Source organism: Pristiophorus japonicus, chromosome 16 (assembly GCF_044704955.1).
Source record: "Pristiophorus japonicus isolate sPriJap1 chromosome 16, sPriJap1.hap1, whole genome shotgun sequence".
NCBI classification, from domain to species: domain Eukaryota; kingdom Metazoa; phylum Chordata; class Chondrichthyes; family Pristiophoridae; genus Pristiophorus; species Pristiophorus japonicus.
The window spans coordinates 15,810,143-15,827,931 of NC_091992.1; the positions used below are offsets into that span (position 1 = coordinate 15,810,143).

The following is a 17,789-nucleotide window of genomic DNA, read 5'->3' on the forward strand; positions in this document are numbered from 1 at the left end:
AACTCACTGTGCAAAATATGTTTTCCACATGTTACCTCTGGTTCTATTGCCAATTACGTTAAATCTGAAGATAGGCAACCAAAAGAAATAAAAATTCTCGAACATTCCTCCAATGCACAAATTTTAATACAGAAAAACAACACTTCTATTATCTAGAATCAAATTTTGGCTGACACTGTGTGACAAATGATGTTGGAATGTATCTATTTTCAAAGCCAATGTTGTGTAGTATTTAAAAGAAGCTTGATTTAGTAAAAGTTGTAGTATTTTTCCAATAGTACAATCAAATCCCATGTGATTCTTATAATAGAACACCTTAGAATTCATATTAGATTAGTGTATCTATTTGTTTTAAGTGATTGTTTTATCTATATAATATCATTACTACTTTGATAATTGGATATTGTGATGTGGGAAAGAGAAATTGTAGGTTTTTATATTGAGATAATAGCCTTACTTATCTGTATTTATCTTGTGATTACACCAGCATTAAACAACGTTATGTACTGGAACCCCGGACTCTGTATATCAAAGGATGCATATCACCCATAACTCTCAGCAGTTCCTCAGCTCCAACTAGCCCCAAAAAAAGAGCAGCTTGAGTTGTTATGATTACAGTATATGTTTAGCCAACTTAATGAAACTAAACAACTGCAATTCACCCACTTCAAACGATTGCACATACTTCAAAGGGCATATAGTTTGCAGTAGCTTCATTTACAATCTACTGAACACTTGTCCAATGTGAAGTACTGTTTTATTAATATAAATGTTATTAACGCTTTGCTAAACTAGCTGTGACATTCAAAATACAAGGGCCTCCATAATTTGGCTTAATCGTTTTACATTTCACCTCAGGCTGTAACTTTCTCAAATAACTGTAATGTAATCAATGGGAGGGGTCAAAACATACATTTAGGATGTGCCTTTCAAACGATGTCACTGTTTGTGGTGGGACCCCCAAACCCTGAATACTAATGTGTTAAGATTCCTCTTCAGAAAGGCGTTTCTTAATTACAATTAAAAAAAGATGGCGAAATGTGCAGTAAGCCAGTCTAACCAGTCCTGAAAGTAAATGCTGTTTACATAAATATTTTCTTTATTCAACTTAATGATTTTAGTATTTATTTGTTTTTTAAAATTCGTCACATATTTCCATTTGTGACCCTGTTTATAAAAACTAAGAGTGCAATACCATGAAACCTTATTGCATAAAATGCACAAATATTGTCAATGATGTTCTAGTTTGTGGTGGGCGCCCCGGACTATGAATAGAGTATTGATACTCCCAAATCCTTCCATCTTTAACGGTTACAGTGGCTCGACAGACAAACAATCCATGAAATCTTGGTTTAATTAAAAAAAAAGATATGTATAGCTGACTTGTGAAACGGGTTGAAAGGAAATGCGCTTGTTGCTGAGAGTGTGTGAATGCAGCTATGCTGGGTCCAGGGTCCCTTGTCCCTCTGGATCTCCCGGCCGAGCGCGGGATTCTACCCATGATGCTGCGCGGTCGGCGGTTCTCGGCTCCGTTCGGCGGCGCTCGGCTCCGTTCGGTTCCATTCGGCGGCGCTCGGGGTGGGGGGGATGGCGGCGGACAGGGGACGACGATGAGGAGGAGGAAGTGCCGGTTTGACAGCTCCCTCTTCTCTTGCACAATGAATGAAGCCAGTTCCCAGCCGCCGGCCATGCACTGAACACGAGCGGTGGCACGGTTCCCGCACTAATCCCCAACATGTCATTTTTCAGACGAAAAGGTAAGGAGGAGGAGGAAGAGGAGGGGGAGAGCGGGTTTCCATGACAGGGAGGCGGCAGGAGCAGGCCCTGGTGCTGGGGGTAGGCCTCCCACAGCCGGCTGCTGCCTTATAGGCAACACCCCTCCCACACCGCTCCTGCCTGACCCGCGTGTTTGTGTGTGCTGAACAACCTTTACCAACATGTTATTTTCCACACTGATTTCCTGTTTATTTCTTATTGATGTGCTGTGCATTTCGAGTGTTACACCCCCCTCCTGAAAATGTCCCTCCCTGCCCCAATTTTAAATGCAACGAATTGAACCGTTTATGCAGAGGAATTCAAATTTTAACCTGAGAGTTTAGAGAGGGGTACAGTTTTTAAAATAAACTTCAGGGTCTCTGCTGTCCCTGGTGTGTGCTTTGAAAAGAGGCTGTACTGTTGTGCAATTCAGGCGGCTGGCTGTATTTAGTTGGAGCCTGTAGTCACAACTACACAATGTTGTTATCGACTGTGTCACCTTGGCGTTGTGTAAAGAGGAGGGGGGAATACAGCATATGGGGAGCTGACTGATAACCATAGCCGTTTCAAACTCTGCAAGCCAACTTTAATATTGCGTTGTACAGATATTACATTTTAGCATGGGTTGCTGTTTCTGCAATTTACCCACCTCACTTGTGCAGGAAATACATGAGAAGTATAATTTGTGGCTTTTTTTGCTTTGAATTATTACAGTAAATGACCAGTTGTGATGTAGAAATGTATGTGCTGCTATTAGATCCCAGTTGGTGTATTTGTTAGCTCTTGGTCAGGCTGCTTGATGGCACATGTCAAACTAACTTGTATAACCCATGCATTACTCAACCTTAAACAAACCTTTATTATAATTATAATCCATCTGTTCCTGGAAAACCAGTAAATGCTAAAACAATATATCATGGGTAGTCACTTAGTACGACCATAGATGCCACAAGACTCCTACATTACAACAGTGACTGCACTTCAAAAATTACTTCATTGACTGTAAAGTGCTTTGGGACGTTCGGTGGTCGTGTAAGGTGCTGCATAAATGAAAGTCTTTCTTTCATGAGTACAATTCTGTCTTCTGCCAGTTCCTGCAGTTGTCTGTCAGATACCACTCTTCCATTCAGGTCAGTTTGCATACATGATTGTCTGCACTTTAGAATTAATTAATTTTATGTGAGGCACTTTGGACTATTTGTGAGATGTGATAAATGCGATGTCACATCATTATCATGTTTGTGTTCCTACCTATAGGGTCAGCCTTTGCTCAGTGGCAGCACTCTCACCTTTGTGTCAGAAGGTCATAGTTCAAGCCCACTCCAGAGACTTGAACACACAATCTAGGCTAACAATTCATTGCAATACTGAGCGAGTTCTGCACTGTCAGAGGTGCCGTCATTTGGATGAGACATTTAACCGAGGTCCTGCCTTCCCCCTCAGGCGGATGTGAAAGATCCTGTGCACTACTCGAAGAAGAGCAGAGGATTTGTTCCAGTGTTCTGGACAACATTTATTGCTCGGCCAACATTTATTGCTCAACCAACACCATTTAAAAACATATTATCTGATTTCTGTTATGGGATGTTGCTTTGCACAAGTAGGCTACCAATTTCCCTACATTACAACAGTGACTACACCAGAAGTACTTCATCCAGAGAACATGCAATTGATCTAAGTTCCTTGTTCGCAACCTTGGTGTTGTATTTAACCTTGAGATGAGTTTCCGAACACACATCCCATCACCACCAAGATTGCCTATTTCCACCTCCGTAGCATCGCCCATCTCTGCCCTGCCGCAGCTCATCTCCTGAAATGCTCTTCCACGCCTTTGTTGCCTCCAGACTTGACATTTCCAATGCTCTCCTGCCCGGCCTCCTATCTTCCACCTTCCATAAACTTGAGCTCATCCAAAACTCTACTGTCATATCCTAGTCCCGTTCACCCATCGCCCCTGTGCTCACTGACCTACGTTGGCTCCTGGTCCGGCAACGCCTTGATTTCGAAAATCTCATCTTTGTTTTCGAATCCCTCCATGGCCTCGCCCCTCCCTATCTCTGTAATCTCCTCCAGCCCCACAACCCCCCCTGAGATCCTCGGCCTCTTGCGCATCCCCGGTTTTAATTGCTCCACCGTTGGTGGCCATGTCTTCAGCTCCCTAAGCTCTGGAACTCCCTCTCTAAACTTCTCCGCCTCTCTATCTCCTCCTTTAAGACGCTCCATAAAACCTACTACTTTAGCCAAGCTGTTAGTTATCTGTTCTAATATTCCCTTATGTGGCTCGGTGTCAAATACTGTTTGGTAATGCGCCTTGAGATGTTTTATTACGTTAAAGGCTCTATATGAATGCAAGTAACTGCAGTTGTTTGCCATCTAAGCCTTCCACAAGGTCTTTTCCACACTGAGACCTATACCATCATCTTCCAAGGATACATATGTGCTGCCCATTGCAATCTTCTTGATGTAATATGCACACCTTGGATCGAAGATTTACAAAAAGAATAGGTACTGTGTTTTAATGCGCAAAATGCATTTCTTGTATTTAAATGCATGTAGAGACCCGATGACAATATTCCCTGGAAAACGTGTTGCTTTTAGCAAATCCAGTACCCCCAAAACTTTGCTCTTTAGCTGCAATATATTCAGTATATATGCAAATTTGAATAATTACGGTCTGTTTCAGCATGCAATGGTGGCAGCCTGAAGTAGTTTGGGAACCGGTTTGGTGCTTGGAGGTGACAGGGTAGCTTCACAGTAAAGTCAACATTGCCAACGCATGTAAAAATAGCAAAGTACCACCGGTGGCTCTGCAGCAATTGCACCTCCTGTCAGCTGAACACTGAGGGGTGTTGACATCTGTTGCTTACTCATCCACCCTCGCAGCTGAAAATGTATTTTCGCATTTTTCCAGAAAATTGCTGGATTATGTTAATTTCTTGTGTAGTGTTGACTGCACTATATGGTGGGTACTTTTTGAGGGGAGTGGGTGGTCGAGAGCAAACAGTAATTTAGTGAACACTTGTATAGGCTGGTCAGCAAATAGGCGTTTACCTAACCTAGAAGCACAATTTATTTTGAATTATTTTTGTGACTAAATATTATTTCTTGTGACTAAGAGTGTGGAAAATCATAAGAGTCAGTGACTGTTTTTGTTAGTTCCTGGGATGTGGCCGTCGCTGGCAAGACCAACATTTATTGCCCTTCACCAATTGCCCACGAGGAGGTGGTGGCGAGCCCCGTTCTTGAACTGTTGCAGTCCGTGTGGTGAAGGTACTCCCACAGTGCTGTCAGAGAAGGAATTTCAGGATTTTGACCCAGCGACGATGAAAGAACGGCGATATATTTCCAAGTCAGGATGGTGTGTAACTTAGAGGGGAACTTGCAGGTGATGGTGTTCCCATGCGCCGTTTACTTTTGTCCTTCTGGGCAGTAGAGGTCGTGGGTTTGGGAGGTGCTGCTGAAGAAGCCTTGGTGAATTGCTGCAGTGCATCTTGTAGATGATGCACACTGCAGCCACGATGCGCGGTGGTGGAGGGAGTAAATGTTTAAGGTGATGGATAGGGTGATAATCAAGCAGGCTGCTTTGGCCTGGATGGTATCGAGTTTCTTGAGTGTTGTTGGAGCTGTACTCTTCCAGGCAAGTAGAGAGTATTCCATCACACTCCTGACTTGTGCCTTGTAGATGGTGGAAAGGCTTTGGGGAGTCAGGAGGTGAGACACTCGCCGCAGAATACCCAGCCTCTGACCTGCTCTAGTTGCCACAGTATTTATGTGGCTGGTCCAGTTAAGTTTCTGGTCAGTGGTGACCCCCAGGATGTTGATGGTGGGGGATGCAGTGATGGTAATGCTGTTGAATATCAAGGGGAGGTGGTTAGACTCGCGCTTGTTGGAGATGGTCATTGCCTGGCACTTACGTGGCACAAATGTTACTTGCCACTTATCAGCCCAAGCCTGAATGTCATCCAGGTCTTGCTGCATGCAGACATTGCTTCATTATCTGCTATATGACTGCTTTATATTTGATCTTTTGATTTTTATATCTATCTCTTTTGCTTTGTACAGTCATACCTTTGTCATTTAATCTCACCTGCCTTCCACCTTGTCACAGGCCTTCCCTTTTGTTCTTTCCTCCTCTCCCTGCTTTCCCTGCCCCTGTAATTGCTTCAAACCTGTTATATCTCTAACTTTTTCCAGTTCTGATGAAAGGTCATCGATTTGAAACCTTAACTCTCTTTCTCTCTCTCTCCACAGATGCTGCTGAGTATTTCCAGCATTTTCTGTTTCTATTTCATATTTCCAGCATCTGCAGTATTTTGCTTTACTACATTTTTACGTATGTGTATATGTTGTATTTTTACTAGTTGCCTACTGTAATTGACATCGAAGGAAAGGCGTGTCAAATTATTTAAGGTAGATCAATGTAAACTAAATAATAGAGGTCTTAAAAATTATGAAAGGTTTTGATAGTGTATACAGAGAGAATGTGGGGAAGAGCAAAGCTAGAGGCCGTCAATATAAAAGATAGTCACCAAAAAAACCAATACGGAATTCAGAAGAAAATTCTTTAGAGAGCGGTGAGAATGTGGAACTCGCTACCACAGGGAGTGGTTGAAGCAAATACTATAGATGCATTTAAGCGGAGGCTAGACAAGCATATGAGGGAGTAGGGAATTGAGGTTGTTGCTGATAGATTTAGGTGAGGAACGTCTGGAGGAGGCTCGAACAGAGCATAAATGCCGGCATGGACTGGTTGGGCCGAATGGCCTGTTTCTGTGCCGTATATTCTATGTAATCCTCTGTAAGCAGTCTTCAATATGGACGCATAAAGCAATTAAATAGGAATAAAAGAGATAAATGGTGCAAGGATTGCAGAAAATAGAGTGGGAGAACTCTGGGAGGAACATCGGAATTACTGAAACAGGTTAAAAGAGGTGAGAACTGAAGATGTTGAGGCTAAAATGCCCTTCCAGTATCACTACAGTAAAGGAGTAATGAGCAAGTTAGAATTGTCAAGTAAAATTGGTGAGACTGCAGATATAATAGTTAAAATATTCAGTCAATACTTTCTAGAAGTACTTGACCTAGCAGGATAACATTAACATTAATATTTGTAGTACTGTATACCCAATATCCTAGAACCTTTTGAGGTCTTTGTGAAAGGAGCACTTGAGGGACTCAACTAACACCTCTCAAACCCACGACCTCCACCACCGAGAAAGACAATGGCAGCAGGCGCATGGGAACACCATCACCTGCAAGTTCCCCTCCAAGTTACACACCATCCTGACTTGGAAATATATCACTGTTCCTTCATCGTCGCTGGTCAAAAACCTGGAATTCCTTCCCGAACATCACTTTGGGAGTACCTTCACCACACGGACTGCAGCGGTTCAAGGCGGCGGCTCACCACCACCTTCTCAAGGACAATTAGGGCTGGGCAATAAATGCTGGCTTTTCCAGTGACGCCCACATCCCATGAACGAATTAAAAAAAAAAACAACAAATCCCTTGGGCCATTTGTTGAGTCTTGCTATTGGCATGAAGGAATGTTTGGGCTCATGAGGTTATGTCTCTGTTTACAAAGATGACCAATCCAACCAAGACCACTACAGGCTAAATAGCACGTAACAGTAGCTAATCTAAGAAGTAGGCTGGAGCAGTTGATGGCTTTCTGTGATTAATAACTTTCCATAGCATCGATCCCAACTCTCTGTTTGTTTTTTATTGCACTGATTCCCCATAGTTCCCCTATCCATATAAAACTCAAACAGTATTGTTACCATCATCTTTTTAAAAACCTGAGTCATATTACTTTGAACTCTGTACTTGTCCAATAATCTTCCCCTCCCCTCCCCATGGGTCCAGTTATCGCACTGCTGTTGTGGCTGGGTCATTGAATATATTTAAGTTGGAGATAGACAGATTTTTGAAGGGTTACGGGGTGCGGGCAGGCAAGTGGTGTTGAGGCCAAGATCAGATCAGCCATGATCTTATTGAATGGCGGAGCAGGCTCATGGGGCCAAGTGGCCTATTCCTGCTCCTATTTCTTATGTTCTGCTGGATCTGAATGACTATACTTGGTCTTGACTTCCTGTGTGCAGTGCCATTGGAGATTGACAAATATAAAACCTTCCAGGAACCACACTTGAAAGTGTGTTTGATTCTGTTTGGCAGTGCATAAATACACAAATTGGAAAGGAAAGTAAGATGATCAATCCCACTTGTAAAGGGGATGATCTGGAGAAGCTCAAGCTGTACAGTCGAGAGAGAATGAAATTAAGGGAGGACTTCATTCAGGTATTTAAAATATTAAATAGCACAGAAAATGTGAATCCAGAAACTTGCTTCAAACTAATCCAGCAAAGCAGAACCAAAGCATGTAAATTTAAACCAAATATTAAGAATGTTTTTGCTTAAAGTGTGATAAATGGTTACCGTAGTCTTATTGGATGCTCAAACAATGAGAGGGATGAGCTTCAGTGGCAGAATGGTCTTTTTGTGTCCTTGACTTTGCCTATGATCTTTTGAAATCGGTACATTGACGTGTCAGCAGAAAATTTAAGCTCCTGATGCATGGTGGTGAAACGCTCAAAGCTTCACAAATATGGTACACAATGACCTTGAAGCTGCGTCTGCCACCATAAGTACTGTGATTGGTGGATAACCCGAGCAGAAAAGCACAATTTTCACAAAATAGATGGGATTGTGCATATATTAAATGATGGAGGATCTTGGCGGGGTTAACGTTGTTATTTTCTCATTTGTAAATTTTCCCCTCGCGGTATATTTCAGTGGTATGTGAACTACGCGCCCTCGAGTTGCCGCCACTGTCGCTGTTGATCTTGCCAACATCCCCACCATCGAAGCACTGACCACACTCGACCAGCTCCGTTGGGCAGACCACATCGTCTGCATGCCCGACACGAGACTCCCAAAGCAAGCGCTCTATTCTGAACTCCTACACGGCAAGCGAGCCCCAGGTGGGCAGAGGAAATGTTTCAAGGACACCCTCAAAGCCGCCTTGATAAAGTGCTACATCGCCACCTGGGAATCCCTGGCCAAAGACCACCCGAAATGGATGAAGAGCATCCGGGAGGGCGCTGAGCACCTAGAGTCTCGTCGTTGAGAGCATGCAGAAACCAAGCGCAGACAGCGGAAGGAGCGTACGACAAACCAGTCCCGCCCACCCTTTCCTTCAACGACTGTCTGTCCCACCTGTGACAGACTGTAATTCCCGTATTGGACTGTACAGCCACCTAAGAACTCACTTTTAGTGGAAGCAAGTCTTCCTTGATTTTGAGGGACTGCCTATGATGATATTGGTCTTGCTGCGGAGATAAGTGCGAAAATGCCTTGTGATGGCTTGCAGTTGTTTCTATGCTCTCCCTTTCGTCTCTTTAGCTTCATGCTTTGGGGACGAAGCAGTTGGTCTCTGGTTCATACCTCTAAGCTGAGATTGCGAATTTGCTTTGTGGGCACTCGTGGGCATAAAGCTGTAGCCTAGCGTTGTGTCACAATACATTCCATTTGATGTATCATGACACTATGTGGGGATTAAGATGTTTGTATGGAAAATGTGATTGACCTGGTTAGGGTTCTGCTGCTTTGAGATAAAAGTTTTTTTTTAGGGTGATGGGTGGTGAGGAGCTGAACACATACCTGCTGAGATTGCTGTAAACTAATAGGCCAAAAAAAAACAAATCTGCCATAATAAATTTATTATTTTTTTTTAAAAAACAGCAAACTTTGTTTCTAAAGTTCCATGGCCTCATAACTTGCAGGTTCTTGAATGCCATCACACAGCTATTTCTGAATATTTTTACATCTGCCATAATTGCAAAATAATGGCAATCAGTTGGGAGGGAGTCTATTTTGTGCTACAACCTGCTGCTAATGGTTCACTTTTAAGCCCATCTTCAGTAGAAATCCAGAATTTCCCCTTCCCTCATTTTACTTCCCCTTCAGAGCATGTGACTCTCTTAAATAATTCCAGAGTTTGTCTCCACCAGCTTACCTATAAGACTATTCCAGGTATTCTCACTCTTTGGGAAGAATGTTCCCGATGTTGGGGAAGTCCAGAACCAGGAGACACAGTCTTGGGATAAGGGGTAGGCCATTTAGGACTGAGATGAGGAGAAACTTCTTCACTCAGAGTTGTTAACCTGTGGAATTCCCTACTGCAGAGAGTTGTTGATGCCAGTTCATTGGATATATTCAAGAGGGCATTAGATATGGTCTTTACAGCTAAAGGGATCAAGGGGTATGGAGAGAAAGCAGGAAAAGGGTACTGAGATGAATGATCAGCCATGATCTTATTGAATGGTGGTGCAGGCTCAAAGGGGCGAATGGCCTACTCCTGCACCTATTTTCTATGTTTATGAAGAATTGCTTCCTGACAGAATCCTGATCTCTCATAAGAACATAAGAAATAGGAACAGGAGTAGGCCATATGGCCCCTCGAGCCTGCTCCGCCATTCAATAAGATCATGGCTGACTTGATCATGGACTCAGCTCCACTTCCCCGCCCGCTCCCTATAACCCCTTATCCCCTTACCGTTTAAGAAACTGTGTATTTCTGTCTTTAAATTTATTCAATGTTCCTGCTTCCACAGCTGAGTCAGCAAATTCTACAGATTAACAACCCTCTGAGAGAAGAAATTTCTTATCTGTTTTAAATGGGCAGCCCCTTATTCTAAGATCATGCCCTCTACTTCTAGTCTCCCCCATCAGTGGAAACATCCTCTCTGCATCCACCTTGTCAAGCCTCCTCATAATCTTATACTTTTCGATAAGATTGCCTCTCATTCTTCTGAACTTCAATGAATAGAGGCCCAACCTACTCAACCTTTCCTCCATAAGTCAACCCCCTCATCCCCGGAATCAAACTAGTGAACCTTCTCTGAACTTCCTCCAAAAACAAGTATATCCTTTCGTAAATATGGAAACCAAAACTGCATGCAGTATTCCAGGTGTGGCCTCACCAAAACCTTGTATGGCTGTATCCTTGCTTTTATACTCCATTCCCTTTGCAATAAAGGCCAAGATACCATTGGCCTTCCTGATCACTTGCTGTACATGCATACTATCCTTTTGTGTTTAATGCACAAGTACCCCCAGGTCCCGCTGTACTGCGGCACTTTGCAATCTTTCTCCATTTAAATAATAACTTGCTCTTTGATTGTTTTCTGCCAAAGTGCATGACCTCACATTTTCTGACATTATACTCCATCTGCCAAATTTTTTCCCACTCACTTAGCCTGTCTATGTCCTTTTGCAGATTTTGTGTGTCCTTCTCACACATTGCTTTTCCTCCCATCTTTGTATCGTCAGCAAACTTGGCTACGTTACACTCAGTCCCTTCTTCCAAGAAGTTACTATAGATTGTAAATAATTGGGGTCCCAGCACTGATCCCTGCGGCATCCCAGTTACTGGTTGCCAACCAGAGAATTAATCATTTATCCCGACTCTCTGTTCTCTGTTCGTTAGCCAATCCTCTATCCATACTAATATATTACCCTGAACCCCATGAACTTTTATGTGGCACCTTGTCAAATGCCTTCTGGAAGTCCAAATACACCACATCCTCTTTATCCACCCTGTTCGTTACATCCTCAAAGAACTCCAGCAAATTTGTCAAACATGACTTCCCCTTCATAAATCCACGCTGACTCTGCCTAACCGAATTTTACTTTTCCAAATGTCCTACTACTGCTTCTTTAATAATGGACTCCAACATTTTCCGAACCACAGATGTTAGGCTAACTGGTCTATCGTTTCCTGCTTTTTGTCTGGCTCCTTACCAGTTTTGTTTTAACCTACGTCCCCTTGTCCTGTTGTCATTGTTTAATTATTGTAACAGTGCTCACAATTAACTTTTCTATTACAATTAGTATCTTGTACTTTAATAAGATTGCCTTTCATTTGCCCCATTTTAATGCCAAAGAGTCTGGGCCCTGGACTTATTCTTGTGCTGAACTGTTTGATAAGTCGAGGCTCATCAGTGTAGCTGATGCCATGCCTGTGAATCTCATGAAAGGAGCCATGTTGCTGTATAGAATCCTAGAAATTTACAGCACGGAAGGCGGCTATTTTTGCCATTGTGACCGAGCCGGCCAACAAAGAGCTATCCAGCCTAATCCCACTTTCCAGCTCTTTGTCTGTAGCCTTGTAGATTACGGCACTTCAAGTGCATATCCAGGTACTTTTTAAATGTGGTGAGGGTTTCTGTCTCTGTCACCCTTTCAGTCAGTGAGTTCCAGACCCCCACCACCCTCTGGGTGAAAAAATGTCCCCTCAAATCCCCTCTAAACCTCCTACCAATTACTTCAAATCTATGCCCCCTGGTTATTGACCTCTCTGCTAAGGGAAATAGGTCCTTCCTATCTACTCTATCTAGGCCCCTCATAATTTTATACACTTCAATAAGGTATAGTTCTCAGTGACCCTCTACCTTTCATGGTAAACCTAGGTTGAGTTTTGCAGCAGTTGAGATGCTTCCTTCTCACATTTGCAGCTGTATCTTCAAGTTCCAGGTTACAGTAACACTGGAATCAGGCAGACGTATATCCATAGGTTTTGCCAGTATCCCGTCAAGTCTTGCTGCTGCAGAGTATTATTCTCGTAAAGCAGTAGAACCTGATGCACCCCATTTTGTACCTTACTTGACATGCTCTCTGATGGCTAAGCAAGAAGGAATCTTAATGGCACAAATTGTTGAGTCTGTTACACAAGGATGCTTGAGGGAATGTAAACAATGTGGGTAGGGATAAAAGTAAGGAAAATGGAGAACCCGAGATGTTTAAAACTGGATAATGCTCACAGGAGCTTTTTCTGGTATTCAATCAAAACGAGCATACGAAAATGACAGATCGGGAAAGACCAGCTGGTAATCCAAGCCTGCCCCACACTCACGATGCCTGCAGCATTGTGACTAGATGTTTCCTATCTCCCGCCCCCTCTGCCAAAGCCATGTAATCTCCTGGGAGAGGCAAGAAACGAGAAAAAACTCCTCCGACCCCCTCGGGCAATCAAAGTCAGTCAAGGAAATCCAGCAATGAATAAAAGAATAAAGAAAGAAAGACTTGCATTTATATAGCGCCTTTCACGACCATCGGACGTCTCAAAGCACTTTACAGCCAATGACATACTTTTGGCGTGTAGTCACTGAATAGGTCCAAAGCACATATAAATTGAATGGTATGAAGGGAGGGGTGCATAGGATACAGCCTGCTAGGAGGCAGTTGCATTTTTGGCTTGAATTTAAACCAGAAGTAATTGTTGCCATCAAAATAGGGACAGGGACGTCAAAAACAAAGATGCATCTTGAAGCCAAGGACAATCAGAGGCTAGTTCATGCTAACATACAGACAATGACGGAAAGGTAAAAACCCTCTGGTCCATCGAGCATGTTCCTCAAACAGGCCTCTCTGGGAGGATACGACAGAGAGAGTTGCCTCTTAAAGAACTCCAGGAATACTTATGCCCAGACATTATTAGAGATTGGACTGATGGGAACTGAAACTGGGAAGTAAATGATGCTGAAGTCAATGAATCCATTTGCAAGATCTGATGGAAAAGCTACTAAGCAGACTAATTTAAATTCTCACGGAGACAACTTGGGAAAGGTAGTTCGAGGATAAAAGGGGGAAAACTGTTGTATTGAGAGGCGGATTGGTGGGTAAGAAACCAGAGACAAATAAGGTACTAGGACAAGCTCAGTAACATAAGCAATTGGAGAAGAAAGCAAAAGAGGTGATTTGAGTTGGGAAAAGAAAGGAACACATAAATAAGATAAAACTGACTTTTTATATTAAATACAAATACTTCCTTGATATATTTGCACCAGAATAATTTTTTATTTCTTGTTCATTGTCTCCATTTCCCCCCCCCCATACCATATATGGCATTATTCTTTCATATGGGGTATCGTTATGTACACCATTTAAAAAAAAATGAATGGGTGAATTTTTTGCCCTCTTCAAGATGTTCCTGTGGGAGAATGGAATGATCACTCCCAGGTGAGCTTTGGCATGGGTTAGATGCAGAATTAAGCTTCTTGTAGACCTCCTCCCCCCCCCACCACCCGCCCCCCCCCCCCAACCACAGAGCACCCCAAGCAGAATTGTGGCTGTCCAAATTTTTATGGTGCAAAATTTCCTTACAAACCAAATGCATTCAAGTTTATTATGGTGTCTTTTTTTTGATTGTATTCAGTCATGGCAGGTTTTAAAAGAAAACAATATTTGTATATAAAAGGCTGCGGCAAGCCATTGTTGAATCAACACATTGGTTTGTGCTATGGTGTTTACAAGAAAATACAAGTCCTGCTAGTGAGCATCTTGGAGTTATCCCTTCATGGCCAGTTTGGTAAAGCATGATTTTGATGTGTTTGAGTTGGTTTGTTTACAACAAAGTGTAAGTGCACGTGTCCATTTGTAAATTGCATCCAATTGTGAAAGATTGTAAGATTGACATTGATAATCTGCATAGGTTGAAAACTACTGTGTGATGTGACTGTTACAAAACAATTGTTACAGGAAATGTTGTTCAAAAGGAAGCGAGACTGATCGGAAGTCGAAAGCAAATTTGGCAGTGAAAAGTGCCATTGAGTTAGTCGTGGGTCTTGGTATATTGTACCATGGGCATTAAGGATTTGGTTTGCTTCTGATTTTCTCGCCTGGTTAGTTTGCAGTTTGAGCATGACCATCTTGGTTGAGACATCAAGGAGAGGTGAGGTAATTTCACTGAGGAGATGCAGTCTTAATATAGCACAGAGTTGAGGTTTGAGGCCACTGGATTAGTCATTGTGCAATAAACCACATTAAAAAACGGAAGCATAAAAAGGCAACAATAATGAACTTTCTTTTCAAATATATGGTTTGCGTATGTACATCTTCCGAGACTATCCTGTGGCTGTTGTAAATTGCCTGAGGATATACTGTGCTGCTGCTTAGCAGGCCTTGCAAAGTTCCTTGATAAATTCCCCAAATATATTTGGTTTTAGTCGTGGCACAGTGGGAAGCGCACTCGCCTCTGAGCACAAAAATAAATCTTGGCTGACTCTCCAGTACGATACTGAGGGAGCACTGCATGGTTGGAAGTGCTGTCTTTCTCATCAGACATTAAACCGAGGCCCCGTCTGCCCCCTCGTAAAAGATCCCATGGCACTATTTCGAAGAAGAGCAGGCGAGTTATCCCCGGGGTCCTGGCCAATATCTAGCCCTCATTCAGCATCACAAAAACCAGATTATCTCTCTGGTCATTATCACATTGCTGTTTGTGGGAGCTTGCTGTGCTCAAGTTCGCTGCCGCGTTTCCCACATTCCATAGTGACTACACTTCAAAAATACTTCATTGACTGTAAAGCGCTTTGAGACGTCCGATGGTCGTGAAAGGTGCTATATAAATGCAAGTCTTTTTTAGAGTCGTTACATTGTAGCTTGTACAGTACATTCGAAGATCTTAAGTTAAGTAAAGCCATTTAAAAGTAAAATCTGGGTACATATCAAATTGCGATGCTTGCCCTCCAGTGGGGAGCTAACATTTAACTTTGGTTTTCGTCCATCAAATGGACATAATGTGAAATGAACCCCCTCCAGATATGGACTTCCAGTTAAAAGAGCTACTGCCAGTTGCTTGATGATGTTGTCTGACTGCTATGCCTGGCACCACAATTTCACTGCCAGAAGGAAGAGAAAATAGTTGTAACCTTTGTTTTGTTCTTCCTCAAGTGAAATGCAACATCATTTAAAGGTGCTTTGATGACTGAAGTATTTTGTCTGGTTTGTAGCACGAAGAGTGACCGTAATGGCACTCGATTACTTGATACCAATGTGTTGCTAATTGTGAAACTTGGTAAAATCATTTGGGGGAAAAAAGGGGGAAAAAAAATCAAAGTTCATGTTGCAACATTTATGAGCATCTGCTGTGGAAGATTTCTTGCAGAGGCCAGCAGTTTATGGAACGCATTCTTTCTTTCTTGTTCCAGGAACACTGCTAACCAGAACCTGACCAGGTGGTGACATTGTCCCTTTTATTGAAAAATAAGTGATTTTTCTTTTAGGGGTGGATTTATCTGCCCAGTGTGATGAGGGATGTTATTGCTGTGGAATGGGCATGTTTCCTGCTGAACAAATGTCCAGGTGCTTTCAACTCTCTGGAGTGCCATTGACAGCAGATACATGGTCTCTGCCACTGACAGCACCCACTAATGATCTGACCACCACTGATCCAATGGTATCGCAACCCAAGTGTTTGTTGGTCCGGTAATCTTCCATTGGATTGATTGCGTTTAATCAGCCAGAAAAGGGAGGTCCTCAGGCGATTATGTGCATCTGCTTGATTGTGTCAGACCTTTTGGCATTCATGCCGTTGACTCGGAAGGAACCAGCGGAACCCATTTCTTTAGGTAGGTCATAGAATCATAGAATGGTTACAGCACGGAAGAAGGCTATCTGGCCCATCGAGCCCATGCCAGCTCTCTGCAAGAGCACCTCAGCGCGTCCCACTCTCTTTACCCTCTCCCCGTAGCCCCGCAAAGTTTTTTCTTTTTGGTACTTATCCAACTCTCTTTTGAAAGCAGTGATTGAGTCTGCCTCCACCACCCTTTTAGGCTGTGCATTCCAGATCCTAAACACTCGCTGTGTTTTAAAAAAAAAAGTTTTATCTTATGTCGCCTTTGGTTCTTTTGCCAATCACTTTAAATCTGTGTCCTCTGGTTCTTGACCCTTCTGCCAATGGGAACAGTTTCTCTCTATCTACACTGTCCAGACTCCTCATGATTCTGAACAATTTTATTAAATCTCCTCTCAAACCTTCTCTGCTCTTGGAGAACAACCCCAGTTTCTCCAGTTTATCCATGTAATTGAAGTCCCTCATCCCTGGAAACATTCTCGTAAATATTTTCTGCACCCTCTCCAAAGGTCTTCACATCCTTCCTAAAAGTGTGGTACCCAGAATTGGACACAGTACTCCAGTTGAAGCCGAACCAGTGTTTTATACAGGTTCATCATAATTTCCACGCTTTTGTACTCTATACCTCTATTCATGCCCAATATCCCGTAAGCTTTTTTAACTGTTTTCTCAACCTGCCCTGCCACCTTCAATGATTTGTGCACATATACCCAGTTCATGCACCTCCTTTAGGATTGTACCCTTTAGTTTATATTTCCCCCCCCTCATGCTTAATCACATTCCACCAGCCTGTCTGTGTCCTCTTTAATCACTATCCTCCTCACTGTTCACTATACTTCCAAGTTTTTTTTCATCTACAAATTTTGAAATTGTGCCCTGTACATCCACATGCAAGTCATTAATATATATCAAGCAAAGCAGTGGTCCTAGAACTGACTCCTGGGGAACATCATTGTGTACCTTCCTCCCGTCCGAAAAACAACCGTTCACCACTACTCTGTTTCCTGTCATTTAGCCAATTTCATATCCAGACTGCCACTGTCCCTTTTATTCCATGGGCTTCAACTGCAATGAATGTAATGACTCAAAAGACTTGTTACTGTAAACTGCCTCAAGTGTAAACCTCGTCCAACTTTATTCGCGTCCAAAGTAACCCGCGTGACCTGGTACCCGCACTTCTATACCAGTGACCGCGCACGCGCGCATACAGTTCGATGACCTCTGACAGTGGTGCCCCCTGGTGTCTGGTGACCCCAAGCATGAATACATAACATCAACTTTGCTGGCAAGCCTATTATGTGGCACTTTGGTGAACGGCTTTTGGAAATCCATATACACCATGTCAACCGCATTGCTCTCATCGACCCTCTCTTACCTCATCAAAAACCTCGATCAAGTTGGTTAAATATGATTTGCCTTTAACAAATCTGTACTGGCTTTCCTTAATTAATACACACATGTCCAAGTGACCTGTTATTTATCCCTCATCATCATTATAGGCGGTCCCTTGAAACGAGGATGACTTGCTTCCACACCAAAAAAAAGGATGAGTTCACAGGTGCTTTGAAAGAAGAACCCGAACTACATCCTCAAGGGTGGAAGATGCCTTTGCGTGGATTTT

General features: G+C 42.9%; 1 protein-coding gene across 6 annotated transcripts in view; it reads left to right on the plus strand.

Annotated features, from left to right (window-relative positions):
• Nucleotides 1-1,588: 1,588 nt before the first annotated feature.
• akap10 (A kinase (PRKA) anchor protein 10) overlaps nucleotides 1,589-17,789 on the plus strand; it is a 100,434-nt gene continuing 84,233 nt past the window's right edge. For all 6 annotated transcript variants that reach the window (XR_011587241.1, XM_070857042.1, XM_070857038.1 and 3 more), the window contains exon 1: nucleotides 1,589-1,757. Coding sequence is in view for 5 of the 6 variants with exons in the window: in XM_070857042.1 (XP_070713143.1) it covers nucleotides 1,736-1,757 (22 nt within the window). In the remaining variant the exon portion in view is untranslated. The remainder of the gene's footprint in view (nucleotides 1,758-17,789) is intronic.